This window comes from Acipenser ruthenus, chromosome 9 (assembly GCF_902713425.1).
Source record: "Acipenser ruthenus chromosome 9, fAciRut3.2 maternal haplotype, whole genome shotgun sequence".
NCBI classification, from domain to species: Eukaryota; Metazoa; Chordata; class Actinopteri; order Acipenseriformes; family Acipenseridae; genus Acipenser; species Acipenser ruthenus.
This window is the reverse complement of record NC_081197.1, coordinates 32,237,427-32,253,279: the sequence shown is the minus strand read 5'-3', so window position 1 is coordinate 32,253,279 and position 15,853 is coordinate 32,237,427. Positions and strand designations below refer to the sequence as shown.

At 40.4% G+C, this 15,853-nt stretch overlaps 1 protein-coding gene across 1 annotated transcript in view; it reads right to left on the bottom strand.

Moving 5' to 3' along the window:
* Positions 1–15,853, bottom strand: part of LOC117405760 (ras GTPase-activating protein 3) — a 74,646-nt gene that overhangs the window by 9,336 nt on the left and 49,457 nt on the right. The window contains exons 8-18 of the mRNA XM_034009118.3: positions 13,701–13,777; positions 11,908–12,012; positions 8,701–8,857; positions 7,783–7,931; positions 6,469–6,583; positions 4,833–4,907; positions 4,314–4,437; positions 3,061–3,167; positions 2,375–2,452; positions 1,477–1,554; positions 974–1,047 (exon numbers count right to left, since the gene is read on the bottom strand). Of these exons, the coding sequence (XP_033865009.2) occupies positions 974–1,047; positions 1,477–1,554; positions 2,375–2,452; positions 3,061–3,167; positions 4,314–4,437; positions 4,833–4,907; positions 6,469–6,583; positions 7,783–7,931; positions 8,701–8,857; positions 11,908–12,012; positions 13,701–13,777 (1,139 nt within the window). The remainder of the gene's footprint in view (positions 1–973; positions 1,048–1,476; positions 1,555–2,374; positions 2,453–3,060; positions 3,168–4,313; positions 4,438–4,832; positions 4,908–6,468; positions 6,584–7,782; positions 7,932–8,700; positions 8,858–11,907; positions 12,013–13,700; positions 13,778–15,853) is intronic.

Below are 15,853 nucleotides of genomic sequence, written 5' to 3'. Positions count from 1 at the left end.
GGACTTTTTTGACCTGAAAAAAGAAACAAGGACCAGGGGTCACAAATGGAGATTAGGTAAAGGGTCATTCAGAACAGAAAATAGGAGGCATTTTTTTAAACAGAGAATTGTGAGCTGACACCCTGGGATCCTTCAAGAAGCTGCTTGATGAGATTCTGGGATCAATAAGCTACTAACAACCAAACGAGTAAGATGGGCTGAATGGCCTCCTCTCGTTTGTAAACTTTCTTATGTTCTTAAGTGCTGGGAGACACAACACCAGCTGTCCTACATCTTACCTGCATGTACTATTTGTATCAACTTTCTTTACAGTTAGTTTAACAGTCCTTAACACAGCAGCCAAGCAAGAGAAGTCAGAGACTCAGACAAGAGCACGAGAGACACATAGGCAGAAAGCAAAGGTTGAAAGAATTAGGAGAAAGACAGGGGATGCAATCTATTTTTAAAAAAAATTCAAAAAGAAAATTACTTGCTACTTGCCAGGTTTCATTGCTCATGGCTCCTATGTTATTTCCTGGCATATCTGCGCTGTCTGCTTTACAACCAACAAATGCAGAACCTGATAACAGGGGCTATATAGTTCTGTAGGCAACGAAGCTGTGTGTATGCACGTGTATCTTATTTCAAACACCTTCAAAAGATAGACATTACTGCTTTTGTTTTGTACAGTATTAACATGTGTGCTGAGGAAACAAATGCTATCTTATATCTTAAAAGTAAAACAGACATGTATCCCGAAAGATATCAAGAGCAAAGCAAAACAAACAGGCAGATTAATTTAATAACCATTTGGTTTCTATTACAGGCCTTCGTTAATAGTCTCAAAATGAGAACAATGCTGTTTTGAAGCAGTTCAAACATTCCGTACAATGGACCTAACACTAGGTTAATTCACTGACTTCACTGCATACAAACAGCCACAGCAGTAGAAGGCCAAGCCCTCTAGAATGAGAATGCAGAATGAATGACTCACCCTTCCTTCAGCATGATGGGTGTTTCTATGCGTTTGTGGTCTCTTCGTCCAGAGGATGAAATCAAGTCCAAGAACTTGCAGGAAAAACAGATTTGAGAAAATAACTGTTAGAAACTAACATCCATCTCCACGGCGGTAAATACAAAATGTGTCATTAAAACCTGCATCCACTGTATGTAACAAATTAAGTGTAACATACATACTGAATGTCAGACAGATTCTTAAGTATGTCTGTCTCTTAGGTGTGATGCACGGACAAGCTCCCCCATACAGCCCCTGATATGGATGGTCTTATGCTAAAGAATGTCCTGAATAAAAATATCCTCAAGACTAGATAAGCAGTTCTCAAAATGATTGTCATTTTCTGTATATGGGGGTCTCCACTAATTAAGTAAGGAAATCCAGATTTCAGATTTTAAAAAGATGAATTCATTTAAGAGAGATGATAATGCTGGAAAGTCTAAGTCCAGAACACTGTGTATATATATATAAAAAATACTTACGTTTTTTACAGCATCAGCATATTTGTGCTCGTTGAAAAAGTCATAGAACGAAGCCATATAGGATTCCTTAAAACTAGCCTGCAGAACAATGAACAAATCCAACTAGATTATTTCTTTCTCATATTTTGGCTAATCTGTGTTTTTCACTAATTCGGTCTCAAATCGGTTCCAATCTGCACGGATTAACGGGGGTCTACTGTATACACACACACATGCACACGCACACGCACACATACTCACACACACACGCATGCACGCACGCACGCGCACACACACACACACACACACAGATACACACACACACACACACACACACACACACACTCACACTCACACTCACACTCACACTCACACACACAGTCTTTGAGTGTTTTGTAGTTTGAGATGACATGTACAATGTAACTGTACAGTTCTTTAAATGCTTCTATAAATGCGTATTTTATACCATTATTATATATGTCAATTGATAATCAACAATAAACCCAGCTACTCCTTCATAGATGTTAAAGTAGAATGTACAATGCTACAGAAAAGAGAGCTGTGGTATTACAAAATCATTAATCTATGAAGGACATTCTGTTAACTGTAGTTCATGCCAGCCACAGGCCATATTGACATTCATGCTTTATTTAAAGACAGTGTTTTTAGGTCATTAAATACATGGCACTGGCTATCCTTATAAAAGACTACCATAGTAAAAGCATAGCAAAGTGTAAAATACCGTGGTACACTTTTATAAGGGTAATCCTAGTTACAGCTGGTATCACTAACTGTGTTGGTTTTAGGATTAGTCATGCTGGTCCAAGAAAAAATAGAAAGTCAATTCAAAAGCCAATTAGTTGTTGTAGCAGCTTTTTTCAGCAGGGTAAAACACAAGCATTTCAATGTAAAAACGTACAGATTTGGATTTGGCTAAGCTTCCAAGCGTCTGGATAGTTTTGGAGATGAGGGTCAAGGTCCGGGATGTTTGTGGGTCCTAAAATCAGAGAAAGTTAAGCAACACATTATAATAATAATAATAATAATAATATTTATTTCTTAGCAGACGCCCTTATCCAGGGCGACTTACAATTGTTACAAGATATCACATTATACATTATTTCACATTATACAGATGTCACATTATTTTACATACAATTACCCATTTATACAGTTGGGTTTTTTACTGGAGCAATCTAGGTAAAGTACCTTGCTCAAGGGTACAGCAGCAGTGTCCCCCACTGGGGATTGAACCCATAACCCTCCGGTCAAGTGTCCAGAGCCCTAACCACTACTCCACACTGCTCCTCATTATAGGCAGTGTGCACACTGCTCGAAAACACGGGCTTGTAAGGTAACCTTTTCCTCAAAGCAAAAAAACAACTATTTTCAAACCAAATACACGCATGTCAGCTTTTCAGAAAGCCCCATTACTATGCTGCATTTCAAGGTGTGTAGGAACAGATTTACTGTTTACTTCCTCTGTTGCATTCCAGTCAAAAATAAAACACACCAACGCTGTTGGGTAAGCTGTCAGCCCCCATGCAGCAGAGACAGAATGTCATGTTTGCTGCACAGGAAGTGGCAGCAGGGGGGTGCACTTACCGGGTGGTGAGGGCGCAGATGGAAAAGGTTAGGGGAGAGGATAGCCGGAGCAAAGAACCTCAGAAAGATGAAGCTGCTCACAGCTGTGTACCTCACATCTTGATCGGCTGAAAAAGAAACAACGAACACAGACATCACACATCTGTATTTCCTTCCAGAATAGCATCTCAGTTCCCTGGGGCTAGCAAGTGTATCCAAATACAAAACACACTCACAGTAATATTACTATGTGTGTATTGGGATGTCTTTTACACATTCACACGTCTTGTTATATATTATAACAGTGGAACCACATAAGAATGCTATTAATAACAACAATATTGAGAGTAAACCCAAGCTGATAAAAACAGTGACACAGCAGCCAACTTTGAAAGTCTGGACAGCGCCTTAGTGACTGTAACTGGACTTTACATAACAAACAAAGAGCAACAAGACTGCAGAAGCACAATCAAGAGTAATGTTCTTGTATACATGGCTCTTCCTGCAGTGACTTAGAGGACAGGTCTCAAACCCCAGTGCACTAGAGCAGACATTTTAAAGTTAGAAGTGTAAAACATTGTCAGGATGTTAACAATGAAAAAAAAAATTACAGGTACGTTACAGTTGTAGCAACACGTGGGGATGTATAACGCTATATTTTTCTAAACATATATATATATATATATATATATATATATATATATATATATATATATATACACACACACACACACACACAATGTGTATCATATTTAACTAACCTAATTATTAATGTCTTCAGTAGCTGGCTTTACCTGCCAGGTAACCCCTATACACGGGTCATGTGGTGCACCATGGTGAAAGCACAGTAATATGTATGTAGTAAACCAATGCAAACCAAATAGTAGGACACCAAAGACATTAGACATTGCAAAAGATCAGAGTGACTCCTGTAGTAATAGGAAACTGCTGATTTGTTTTTTGAAATTTATATACATATATCTTTTAGTCCGTAAAACCATGCTTGTCTATTGCATGTGACAAACAGAATACTTCTTTGTTTTTGTTTTTTTTAAAGAGCTAATTTCTCACGGGGGAAGCCTACAACTAATTTGGCTCCTAATCCATTTCCAGTTACTTTATCTGACTTTCTACACAAATGAAAAATCTGCAGTTTGCATAGGCTAATGGCTTCAACCGGATTGTAATGCAGGATGACGACCAGCAGATGGCAGTGTATTACTGTTGGATACTGCTTGTCAATGTGCTCCTGCATGTTTTCAGGTGGGACTTACCTTGGAAGCGTTTGGCAGCAGATTCTCTCAGAGAGAAGAAGATGTCACACATGACTGTCGGGCAGCTGACTCCAGAGTTGGTGATCACCGTGAAAATCCGGTCGACATAGTGCCTTAGATTTTCCTAAAGTTAAAATAATAATAATAAAAAACAGAACAGAAGAGATACATTAAGTATATTCTAAATCTATCTACTGCAGAACATCAAAATCACTTCAACAAAATGTTTGTCTACTTTCTTATAATTTTTTTCATATGCCAGTGGATCTCAACTATATTAACAGGGAAGAGTTTACTTTCTATAAAAGAGCAGCTGCAATGCACTGTAGCCATTTCCAAACACTACATGTTTGCTTGTGACCAAAACTGTATACATTGCTGAGGAAAGAAACAACACTGTTTCCTTGAGAACTCTGCAAATCATTAGAGGTTTGAGGCTAAACAACTGAAACACAGTGGAAATGTCTATCGATCCACTGTGTGAGTGAATGTGTGGGGAAACTGTTTGAAAGTTCATACCCTGTTGTTGTCCAGGTTTTCAGCATCTTTTAACTTCACTGGGTCAATTTCACAGGGTTTGTGGTCTCCGCAAATCTAAAAAAACAATTGTCCGATATTTAAAGAAAACAAAGAAACCTCAAGTATGAACCTGAAATCAGTGGCAGTTTCTAGAACGGCTGCTTTTTCATCTGGATTCCAAAGATTCTAATTGCTTTGGAGCTTGTAAAGGTTTTTTTTATTTCCACCTTTCCAACAAATAACTAACATCCCACCTCCTCCACAGATTTCCCTGGTCTCTACTTGACTGCTGTGGCCTGAGCGTTTTAGTCTAACTTACGCTAAGGTCAGTGCTAATTTACTTGGAAAGGAAACGTGTGGTCTGTGTGATTGTTTAATAGCTACTTTGCGGAAAGCAACAATGAGATGTTTGTCTAAATGTATAACTATTGTATAACTTTCTTTTTAGCATTGCTATATATACTGCAAGTGTTTATAGTTATGGATAGCAATGTGGGAAGCATCATTGTACTGTGCATCCCCATGCTGTTAGAGGTGAATAGGGACATGTTTTGAGCTCAACATTTTTGCTGTACTGTACTGTACTAATAATTTTTGTTGCTTGCTACTGAGTTACCTCTATAATAAAGTTAAATAAAGGATTCCATGACTTTTCTCTTTGTTAGGTCAGCTTTGAAGTGGGGCAAACACTTGTACAGAGGAAAATCTATATCCCAATAGTTTATATAGAGCCGCATCTAAGGAAACTACAGTACACTGAGCGGCAACCAGCTACCGTAGTGCACCCAGATCAACCAGCTACCGTAGTGCACCCCGATCAACCAGCTACCGTAGTGCACCCAGATAAACCAGCTACCGTAGTGCACCCCAGATCAACCAGCTACCGTAGTGCACCCCAGATCAACCAGCTACCGTAGTGCACCCCAGATCAACCAGCTACCGCAGTGCACCCCAGATCAACCAGCTACCGTAGTGCACCCCGATCAACCAGCTACCGTAGTGCACCCCGATCAACCAGCTACCGTAGTGCACCCCAGATCAACCAGCTACCGTAGTGCACCCCAGATCAACCAGCTACCGTAGTGCACCCAGATCAACCAGCTACCGTAGTGCACCCCAGATCAACCAGCTACCGTAGTGCACCCCAGATCAACCAGCTACCGTAGTGCACCCCGATCAACCAGCTAACGTAGTGCACCCCAGATCAACCAGCTACCGTAGTGCACCCCGATCAACCAGCTACCGTAGTGCACCCCGATCAACTAGCTACCGTAGTGCACCCAGATAAACCAGCTACCGTAGTGCACCCCGATCAACCAGCTACCGTAGTGCACCCAGATCAACCAGCTACCGTAGTGCACCCCAGATCAACCAGCTACCGTAGTGCACCCCAGATCAACCAGCTACCGTAGTGCACCCCGATCAACCAGCTACCGTAGTGCACCCCAAACAACTAGCTACCGTAGTGCACCCCGATCAACCAGCTACCGTAGTGCACCCCAGATCAACCAGCTACCGTAGTGCACCCTGATCAACCAGCTACCGTAGTGCACCCCGATCAACCAGCTACCGTAGTGCACCCCAAACAACTAGCTACCGTAGTGCACCCCAGATCAATGCAGAGTGCAGTACTCACCTCGTCTATGATTGGCTTCAATGTAACTTGTAAATAATGCATCCCTGCCAGTTTCATTGTCTCATCAATGCACTTGGATGTTAATGAATTCCCTCTGAAAATGGTGTTTGGATCTCTGGAAGGAAAAAAGCTAACATTCAATACCATAGCCTCAGTCCACTGAATAGAGTCATGAAGCTGCTTGGCAAAGAGCTGCAGGGATGGAAATAAGACTCATATTGCACAGCAACTTCACCCAGTCCAGGTTTTACTACGAGATTGAATGCCACCTCATCAGAAACAATGGACATATTTGGAAACCTCAGTCTTTAATGTCATTCTGTTATGGACAACAACAATACTGTATTATACATGCAATCTATCAATCTATCAAATGAACCCGTGCCACCATACACATAAATATTGTTACATATAGAGCACTCATATGCAAGCCAGTGGCAACCTGCCAACCCATCTGAGTCAGTGGAAAGTGGTCTTCAGGTAGCTCTGTGCCAGTGTGTAAACAAGACTGCGAGCTTTGTGATTTGCACAAGTTCCACCCAACACAAACAAGTGAGCTAAAAATGTCCATTCCTGTGTATGTGTCAAAATAATTCAATGTTAGTGACACACACCTCTTACAACAGCTGTAAATACAAAATCAGAGCTATCCGTACCATAGTGCGGGGTTAATGGGCAATGGCCACCACTAGTCGTCGTGTATTCCAGAAAACAGGTAACATTTTGGGGAATGACTACACTTGTGACATGGCTTTCTCATTTACATCAGTAAGATGAATGTACAGTATATTCAGGGAGACCAAGATTTTGAGTAAGTTAGGGGTGTGGGCGACGTAAAAAAAAAAGTAAACCCATCTCCCATTCGTTCTGTTTCATGGCTGCTGCCCCAATACCTTTGGGCAGGGCCGGGCAGTATATGTATACACACACACACACACACACACACACACACACACACACACGTACATTTACATTCCTATAATTGTGGGGAATTCTTATTGACTCACTATATTTTTATTTACTAATTCCAGTCAGACAAGGTGTTTAAAAGGTGTTTTACCAAGAGTGGACAATGGTTTTTCAGGAGTTACTATCTTTGTGGGGGACATTTTCTCAAATTTTGTCCAACCCCCCCATACCACACACACACACACACACACACACACACACACACACACACACACACACACACACACACACACACACACACACACACACACACACACACACACACACACACAGGGTTTCCACTATAAACACAGTGTTATGCAACCTTGTTGTAAAAGACTTGCTTGACATAGACAATATACTCACAGAGTTCTGTTAACTTCTGCATTTGCAATTGCACTGAGAAAAGGCACAATCTTCCCATAGTGCAAAAAGAGCCTAACCAATGGTATGGCCGCTTCCTGTTTTTCTCGGCAGACCTCACCCAACACGTGAGCGGCAGAGGCAGATACTGGCTGTGGGGGGGACACAAAAAAGCAAAAACTGCAGGGTTAAACTTGCACTGCTCCCACCTTGTGTACTTTACACCGAGACTCCAGTTGTTCCCATCGACCAACAGAGAGGGTTTCTGTTGTTTAAACAGTGCTACAAATGGGCTGGGTCCCAGGCATGTATTCTGTAACACCTGCCAAAACAATGCTAAGAGTCCTTAGTCGTGTTCATCCCACAGGGTCGCATCTGGATGCGTGAAGTTCAAATCAGACTTGATGTTCACACACGTGTACCCTTGGCCCATCCAACCAAACCTCAATGCAGTTAAGGACCAGTGGAATGAAACCCATTTTGAGAAGCCAACACTGTTCACTCACTGTTTATGCGCACAGTATGTTCAAAGCACTACATTATAAATTATATTACTTGCCTTGGTGTAGTTTTAACTCTGATGGAGGTTTCAAAAGAACAGCAGGCCAAAACTATTGTAACATAATTTTACCAAAACAAATGACTAATTAATGGAGGTATTTACACTAATTTGCACTTATTTTCAAGCTTCTGTTATTTAAAAAGGGGGAATGAGATTTTCTTAAATGTGGAGGATTTTAAATCTAAAGAGTGCAAACTGAAATGTAAATTCATAGTGCGGATGCAAGTTATTTTCTGCAGCTTTTCACACCCAAACACACCCAAACTGAGGTTAACCCCTCACTTTTAAACAAGATGTTTTTTTTAGATATCAGAGCAAGTTCAGAATGCTGAAGTCGACAGGTAAACAGGAAGCCCCACCTCAACATCTGCTGATTTCAGTAACAAATCTCTGAGAGGGCGGTAATATTCTGCCGGGAACACATGGTCCTCTGTGTAAACTATGTTCAACCTGAGGGAGCCCAGGTCATCGGGCTTGATAGACTTGCTTCCGTTGTCCCTTGGCTGCAGAAAGTACCTAAAAAACAACATAACAAAAAAACATCAAACCAGGCCCTTGAGTTTAAACAAGACCCTACACATGGTCGACAAAGTGTTAATACAATCAGAATACAGCAAAGAATCCGGGAGAGAGCGTGTTTCTCAGTTTGAGTGACAGTAACACAATCTGCCACTGTTTAAATCAGAACGCAGGTTGTTTTCATTTCATTCATTGAACTTGAATATTTCAAACAGGAGAAACTTGTTGAGGTGCAGTCCTGCCATCACCTCGATCGTGTCCTTTCATATGCAGCGCTTACAAACTGCAAGGCAGCTCGCACATCAATCAACATCTCCCCCACAAAAATATCTATGCTTAAAAATAGTTCAGTGGACATTCAAAATTTTACAATATGAATACTTGAAAACAAACCTGTGTTAAAACTGGTAGATCAGTGCAAAAACAAACACAGTGCTTTCTGTGTCCATGCCCAAAGACAGTAACTGTACGAACTGACAGAATTCAACAAGCATACCGTACATATTGAGGCTTTCTGAAGTGTAAACATGATGACTTGTTGTCCAGCAGCAGTGACATTGTGCAGGGATGAGTTATGTCATCATAAGACTGCATGATTGGTACTGCACTAAACATCTTAAGAGGAATCGTTCACTTTTGTTTGTGCTCAACAGCAAATACAACTAAAAAGAATAGCATCCCCTCCAAAACAATAACTCTTAGAAAGTAATATGCCATATCCAAATCAAAGTTATTTAGCTCTAAAATTATTGTAACTACTGACATGGTACCTCAAGGTGAAATGCGAATATTTATTTTCCCTAAATCAGTGTTTCCCAACCGGTGTGCCGTCAAACATGAACAGGTGTGCCGCGGAATTTTGGAAAAGTAAAAAAAAAAATGGAAAAGTCACACATGACAAAAATACATAAATTAATAAATGAAATGTATCGTTTATATAGATTTGTTTTGTGGACGGAACCAAAGTGTATTCTGTCGTGTACTCTTTCGGTGTACAGACGTGAGACGGGTGCTACGCTCTATTGACTGTGTTTCACTTGGTATTTGGAATCGTGTTGGGTGGAGTTTTTGCGGGTCGTGCGATGCAGTGGTGATTTGTGAATAGTCCGGAGTGAAAATGGATAAATACTTGAAAAGAAAAGATTTTGATGCCTCCACATCTACTTGCAGCAACGAAGCTTAACGTGAGCATAAGAAAGTACAAATGGTGAGCTGACACTACTGTGAGAGTTAATTGCATTATGGATTTTCTTTTACTGGTGAACCATCTTGCCCTATTCCGCTATGTCTCGTGTGTGGGGAGAAACTTTAAAATCATACCATGGTCCCAAGTAAGTTGAAACGACACCTTACAAACAAGCACCCTTCTCTTGCCAACAAGGACAAAGATTATTTCAAGCGTTTGAAAGATCAAAATGAAAAACAGGTGTGAATGATTAAACAGTGTAACGGTGTCTGATAAAGCTCTGGACACAAGCTACTTGGTCGCTGAGCTTGTTGCGAAGACAAAAAAGCCACATACAATCGCAGAGTCTTTAATTTTACCAGCGTGCAAAGACATTGTAAGAGTAATGTTACGTTCAGATGCAGTCAAAGAAATTGCAAAGGTTTCCCTTTCAGACAATACGATAAGTCGCTGCATTGATGACATGTCTACTGACATTGAAACTGTTCAAGAAAAAATAAAATAAAGTGGAAAATTTGCATTGCAGCTTGACATCAGTGGTCATGCTGAGCTCTTGGCTAACGTCAGGCTCATTGACGGAGATTGTATAAAATACATTTTTTTATTTTGCAAACAACTGCCAGGTAAAACAACTGGAGAAGAAATATTCAGGGTGACAACGGCCTATCTGGAGCAGGGAGAACTGCACTGGAAAAACTGCCTCAGTGTTTGCACAGACCGGGCTGCTTCAATGATGGGGAAGGTAAAAGGATTTGTAAGCAGGGTCAAAGAACAAAACACTGATGTGCTGGTGACCCACTGTTTTCTGCATCGGGGAGTGCTTGAGGCCAAAACATTGCCTGAACAACTCTCTTTAGTGTTGGATGGAGCAATAAAGATTGTGAACTTCATAAAAACACACCCTTCGAAAAGTTGCCTTTTCTCCTTGTTGTGTGAGGATATGGGAGCAGAACATCACACTTTGCTTTTGCATACAGACATATGCTGGCTTTCCCGTGGAAAAGTTTTTATCACGTTTGTACGAACTGAGAGAGGAATTAAAAACCTTCTTAATTTCGGAGGAATCTGCATACGCGGACCTGATTGCTGATGTAGCATGGTGCTCAAAGCTTGCCTACTTGGCTGATATTTTCCGACACCACAACGATCTGAACAGGCAAATGCAAGGAAGAAATGAGAAACTTTATTTCTCTTCAGTTCATATTGAAGATTTCGACTGGGTCCGTGATCCTTGGAGTTCATCTGCAATGGAAAGCGCTAAGAATATTTCAATAATGGCTCAAGAGCAACTTACCGAGTTAAGGACGGATCGCAGTTTTAAAATTAAATGTGGTGACATGTCGTTGGACATATTCTGGTGGACTGTTGCAAATGAATATCCAGTAGTCTCAGACCATGCTATCTCAATTTGTTGCCATTTTCGACAACATACGTGTGCAAGTTAAGTTTTTCAAGTCTGACTTACATAAAAAAACAAACAAAGAGAACGTCTGAGATCGGTTGAGCAAGAGCTCCGAGTTTCACTGTCATCAATTCCTGCCAGGATAAAGCGACTGTGTACATCGAGGCAAGCTCAGATTTCACATTGAAAGTAAGTTTTGTTCATAATAATAATAATAATAATAATAATAAGGGGGGGGGGGGGGCGGGGGGGCTCAGAATTTTTTTATTTATGTAAGTGTGCCTTGGGCTGGAAAAGGTTGGGAAACACTGGTCTAAATAACCACAAACATTTAGTTGTGTGTCACAATAAATACAAAGCAGCCTGTGTTACACACTGTTGGTGTCTTTAACCAAGGCCCTTCCCTCTAAGCCTCTGTTCATTCATGTTTCAAGGCAGAAGTTATTAAACTCTTGTTACCATGCTTCGTGGACACTGGACTGTCTAAGCACCTTCAATGGAATTATAATTTCCCCAAGGAATTCATCCCCAAACTTCAAGTTACTGGCATTCCATAAGTCAATTCTAAAAAAAGAAAGAGAGACAACAAGTTAAAAATGTTTTTTTGTTTTTTGTTTTTTACTTAAAAACTGAATATTGAGGAATGCACATTTTATAACTCAAAGAATATGAGTAACAACGGTTAAAATGTTATTTGAAGGTACTTATTCTTGAATAAAAAATAAAAAAAGTTAAAAATATAAACTAGAACTAAAACAACTTATGTTAGTAATAAGATTCCTTAAGCACTTGCTTGCTAGACTGGAGTAAATGTGTCATGCTCAGGTCTGTTCAGTTCATCACCAAGAAATTTGGCAAAAAAAAAAAAATCCTTGTGAAAAGATTCAGTTTTTTAAAAATGAGCTCCAGTTTTTAAACTAGCACGTGTGCCAACAAAAATCTCTGGAGATCAGCACGTCAGACCACAATGTGAGAATCCGAGGGAAGAACCAGAGACAGACAGATGTGATCTGGGAGAGGAACACTTTGCTGGGTTTGGAAGGACAGCAGGGCTAAAGTATTAAAACAGGTCTTAGATCTGTCAGACCAGGACCAAGTCATTTACAGCAGTCAGTGTGGAAGCATAACTTTGATTTAAAGATGAATGAAACAGCATGCTACCCCCTAAAACCATGCTGTACCATGCATAAAGCCACAAATCTATGCAGGTGTTCCTTCAAAGCCTGGTTTAGCTTCTGGGGCCTGACAAGCTTGGGATGCAAGGTGTGTCAAGCCTATTGTAGAGCTGAGAAGGATTGTTGCATTTTTAATAGAGCTGCATGAACCGATTGTGATTATTCATATTGAGCTCTCTACACATATCAGCTGCTGGCGATCAGGTGAGGGTCACTGCTGTTGATTGGGCTAATTTACCATTCAGACTGAAACAAGAGAACAAACAGCTGCTTGATTTGTGTGGATCGCTGTTCACCACAGTCCAAGAAAAGCAGCAATCATCCCAAATCCTGTTTCTTCACTTGTGTCACTTTGATTGTTCAATGAGCCCGTTCAACACCAATGACCCTAACCTGACTGTCAGCAGCTGATTTCTGTGGTGAGCTGTGGCAGTGTGCCCTGTCCCTGTGCGTATTTTATGTGTAATCTGTTGTATGTATTGTGTTATTGTTGGTGTATGTATAAGTGCACGGGATATAAATGGGTATGTGTAGCACGAGTGATTTAAAACATACAGTTGTATTTAGACACGAGGATGGCACAATCACTTCACATGCAGATGAAACGTAATAGTATGTGAGCACGGGGATTGCACAAATTAGTTCACGTGCTGGAATTCAAGTGTATGATTAATTAACAATTGAATCCTAGCACAGCTGTATAAATAGTCGGACGAGTCACTCACTCAGGGTTGGTATGTTCAAGAGTGGAGAGGAGGAAAATAATTAAACGTAATTAAATAATAACAATTGCTACTTTGCCAGCACAATACTTGTTTGTTTGTTTTGTCTGTTTGTTCGATTGGCCATTGTGCCGTTTATTTTGAGTGTTTTGTTTTGTTTAAACCTTTTATTTTTATTGGTGTTAATAAAACACTGAGCGCCACCGCGTCTCAGTTTTGCCCGCAGTTGCTGTGTGTCTTACATTCATTTCCTGGCCTGACGTCACCCGTACAGCCAGCCTGTTCACACAAGCTCATCCCAATAATTGAATAATCAGTTCCTGTAGCACTAGTTTTTAAGCATTTCTTTCCCTACCTAACTGCCATCTTGTCCACATCTTCTTCTTCAACATCGAAGTGGGATCGTCTGGTGTAGCTTAAAGGCCTGGTCACCTGTAGTGGTAAACAAAAGAAGCTTTAGAATTTAAATTCTCTAGAATTCCTTGACTCACACACACACACACACACACACACACACACACACACACTGTCTAATCACGTATAATCACACGCGCCACTTCCTCCTTTTTGACAACTTTGGCAAGCCAAACTAACAATACCGGTTTTTATGAGTGAAAACAAACAACATGTGCATAAAATGTGCACAGATTTGTCCAAAAAAAATAAAATAAATAATAATAAAAAAAAAACATAAAATGGCTGGAACATCTCAAAAAGAGGTACATATGTTTATATTAAAAAGTCACACACAGATGTGATAAAAAGCAGCTTGAAGGTGATCCAGTTCTCCACTGAATTTATCTGCCCTGACTAAGCATGGCTTTTCCATGCTGCTTTATCCATTTAAAAAAGGGGGTCATTTTTATGACTTAAGCCAATATACAATTGGCTCGTTTCTTGCTGCATAGACACCATTTCTGGAGCCTGGTGTGTCATTATAGATTGGGTGTCAAACACCAAGAGCAGGCACTAGACTGAACGCCATCTACCCACGGATTTTAAGGTGTGACCAATTTAACTGCTTGTATGGCTATAACAAGACACTTTCCAAATACCGTGACAAGGAGATTTGCATTGTTGACTAATGGCAGTTAATTGAGAGACAGAGCTGGGTATCTCTTATAAACATTTACCACAGTAAAAGCATACCAAGTGTAATAAAGCATAGTGAAACCATGGTAGGCAAGCATTGTAAAGAATAGCCAGGTAAGGCAAAGCATATTAATAAACATGGCAAACCAGGGTAAACTATCGTAAATGCATAGTATAACAATGGGGCAATCATGGTAAAGCTGCAAAAATGCAGTGGTAAACTTTTACAAGGGATGTGTCTCTGCAGTATGCTATCAAGATTAACACCCCCACTGTATTCAGTGAGGATGCAGTTCAAAACAATACTGATGCTAACTCGCTTCACAAGAACCCTGAGAAATGTACTCCACCCAGCCAAAACCAACCACAATGCTGTGTGATTAAAACAGCAAGAAAGAAACACACAGAAGTGGCCTTGTTTCATTGTGTATACCAGCAGCAGTAAAGTATATGTATCTGAAATCTACACATCAGGTAGACAGAGAATATACTAAAGGGAGTGTATTTATTCCAGGTTTATTGAAAACAAGCATTTGAATTCAGCATGTACGGACTGAAGCTGATCATCTGTTTGTTATCCCACAAGGAAAGCCGGAGCAGCACTAAAGTGAAAATGAAGAGGCCATCAGGCCAGCCTCCTAACCCCATTCCTTACAACCTAGGTGGAGATTCTGACACACACAGCGTTTCCAGGAAGGACGAAAAAGAAAGAGATCATTACTGAATTCAGATATAACTAGACAGAATCCTAGGACAGACAATAGGAACATATAAGCAGTGTAGTTTACAGTTTAAATTGCCATGTACTGTATAGTACCTGCAATCAAACCGTTAAATGGTTTTACAACTGTGTTGTTTTTTTCTAGTTCATTATAAATTAATTGCTCTAAATGTATTTTTTGTAAAATCGTATCCCCTTTTTAATTGGTGTTTTGCTGCCTGAGCTACATCTGAGCCCAATAACCTTCTACTGCTGTAGGTGCTAGTAGGAGTATAACTAGTGGCTTGCAGAGGGACACTGTGGGAAGCAGACTTCTAAGAGATCACAACAAAGGCTCTAAAAATCTTTTCTCTTGCAATATGATTCACTGGTCCCCCTTATTAGTATTGGATGGTCTAGCTGTAAGCAGACCACATGACCTATGGCACAGAACATGTTAAACAGCTAAACATTTGAAAGCACTGTTAAATCAGGATTAAAAGAAAAGCAGATTTCCCTCACAGACGAAAAGGATGCAGTCAAACCATGACCGACACCTGTGGCTTGTAAAACTCACGAGGAAGAGATGAGACTCAACAGTTTACCATTTTGTTGTTTTAAATGGAAACACATAACCCCTGCATTAGCTGTGCCAAATAGAGGGGAAACTACCCCTCCCCTTATTGGCTAAGAAACAAAAAGACATAACTGGCATA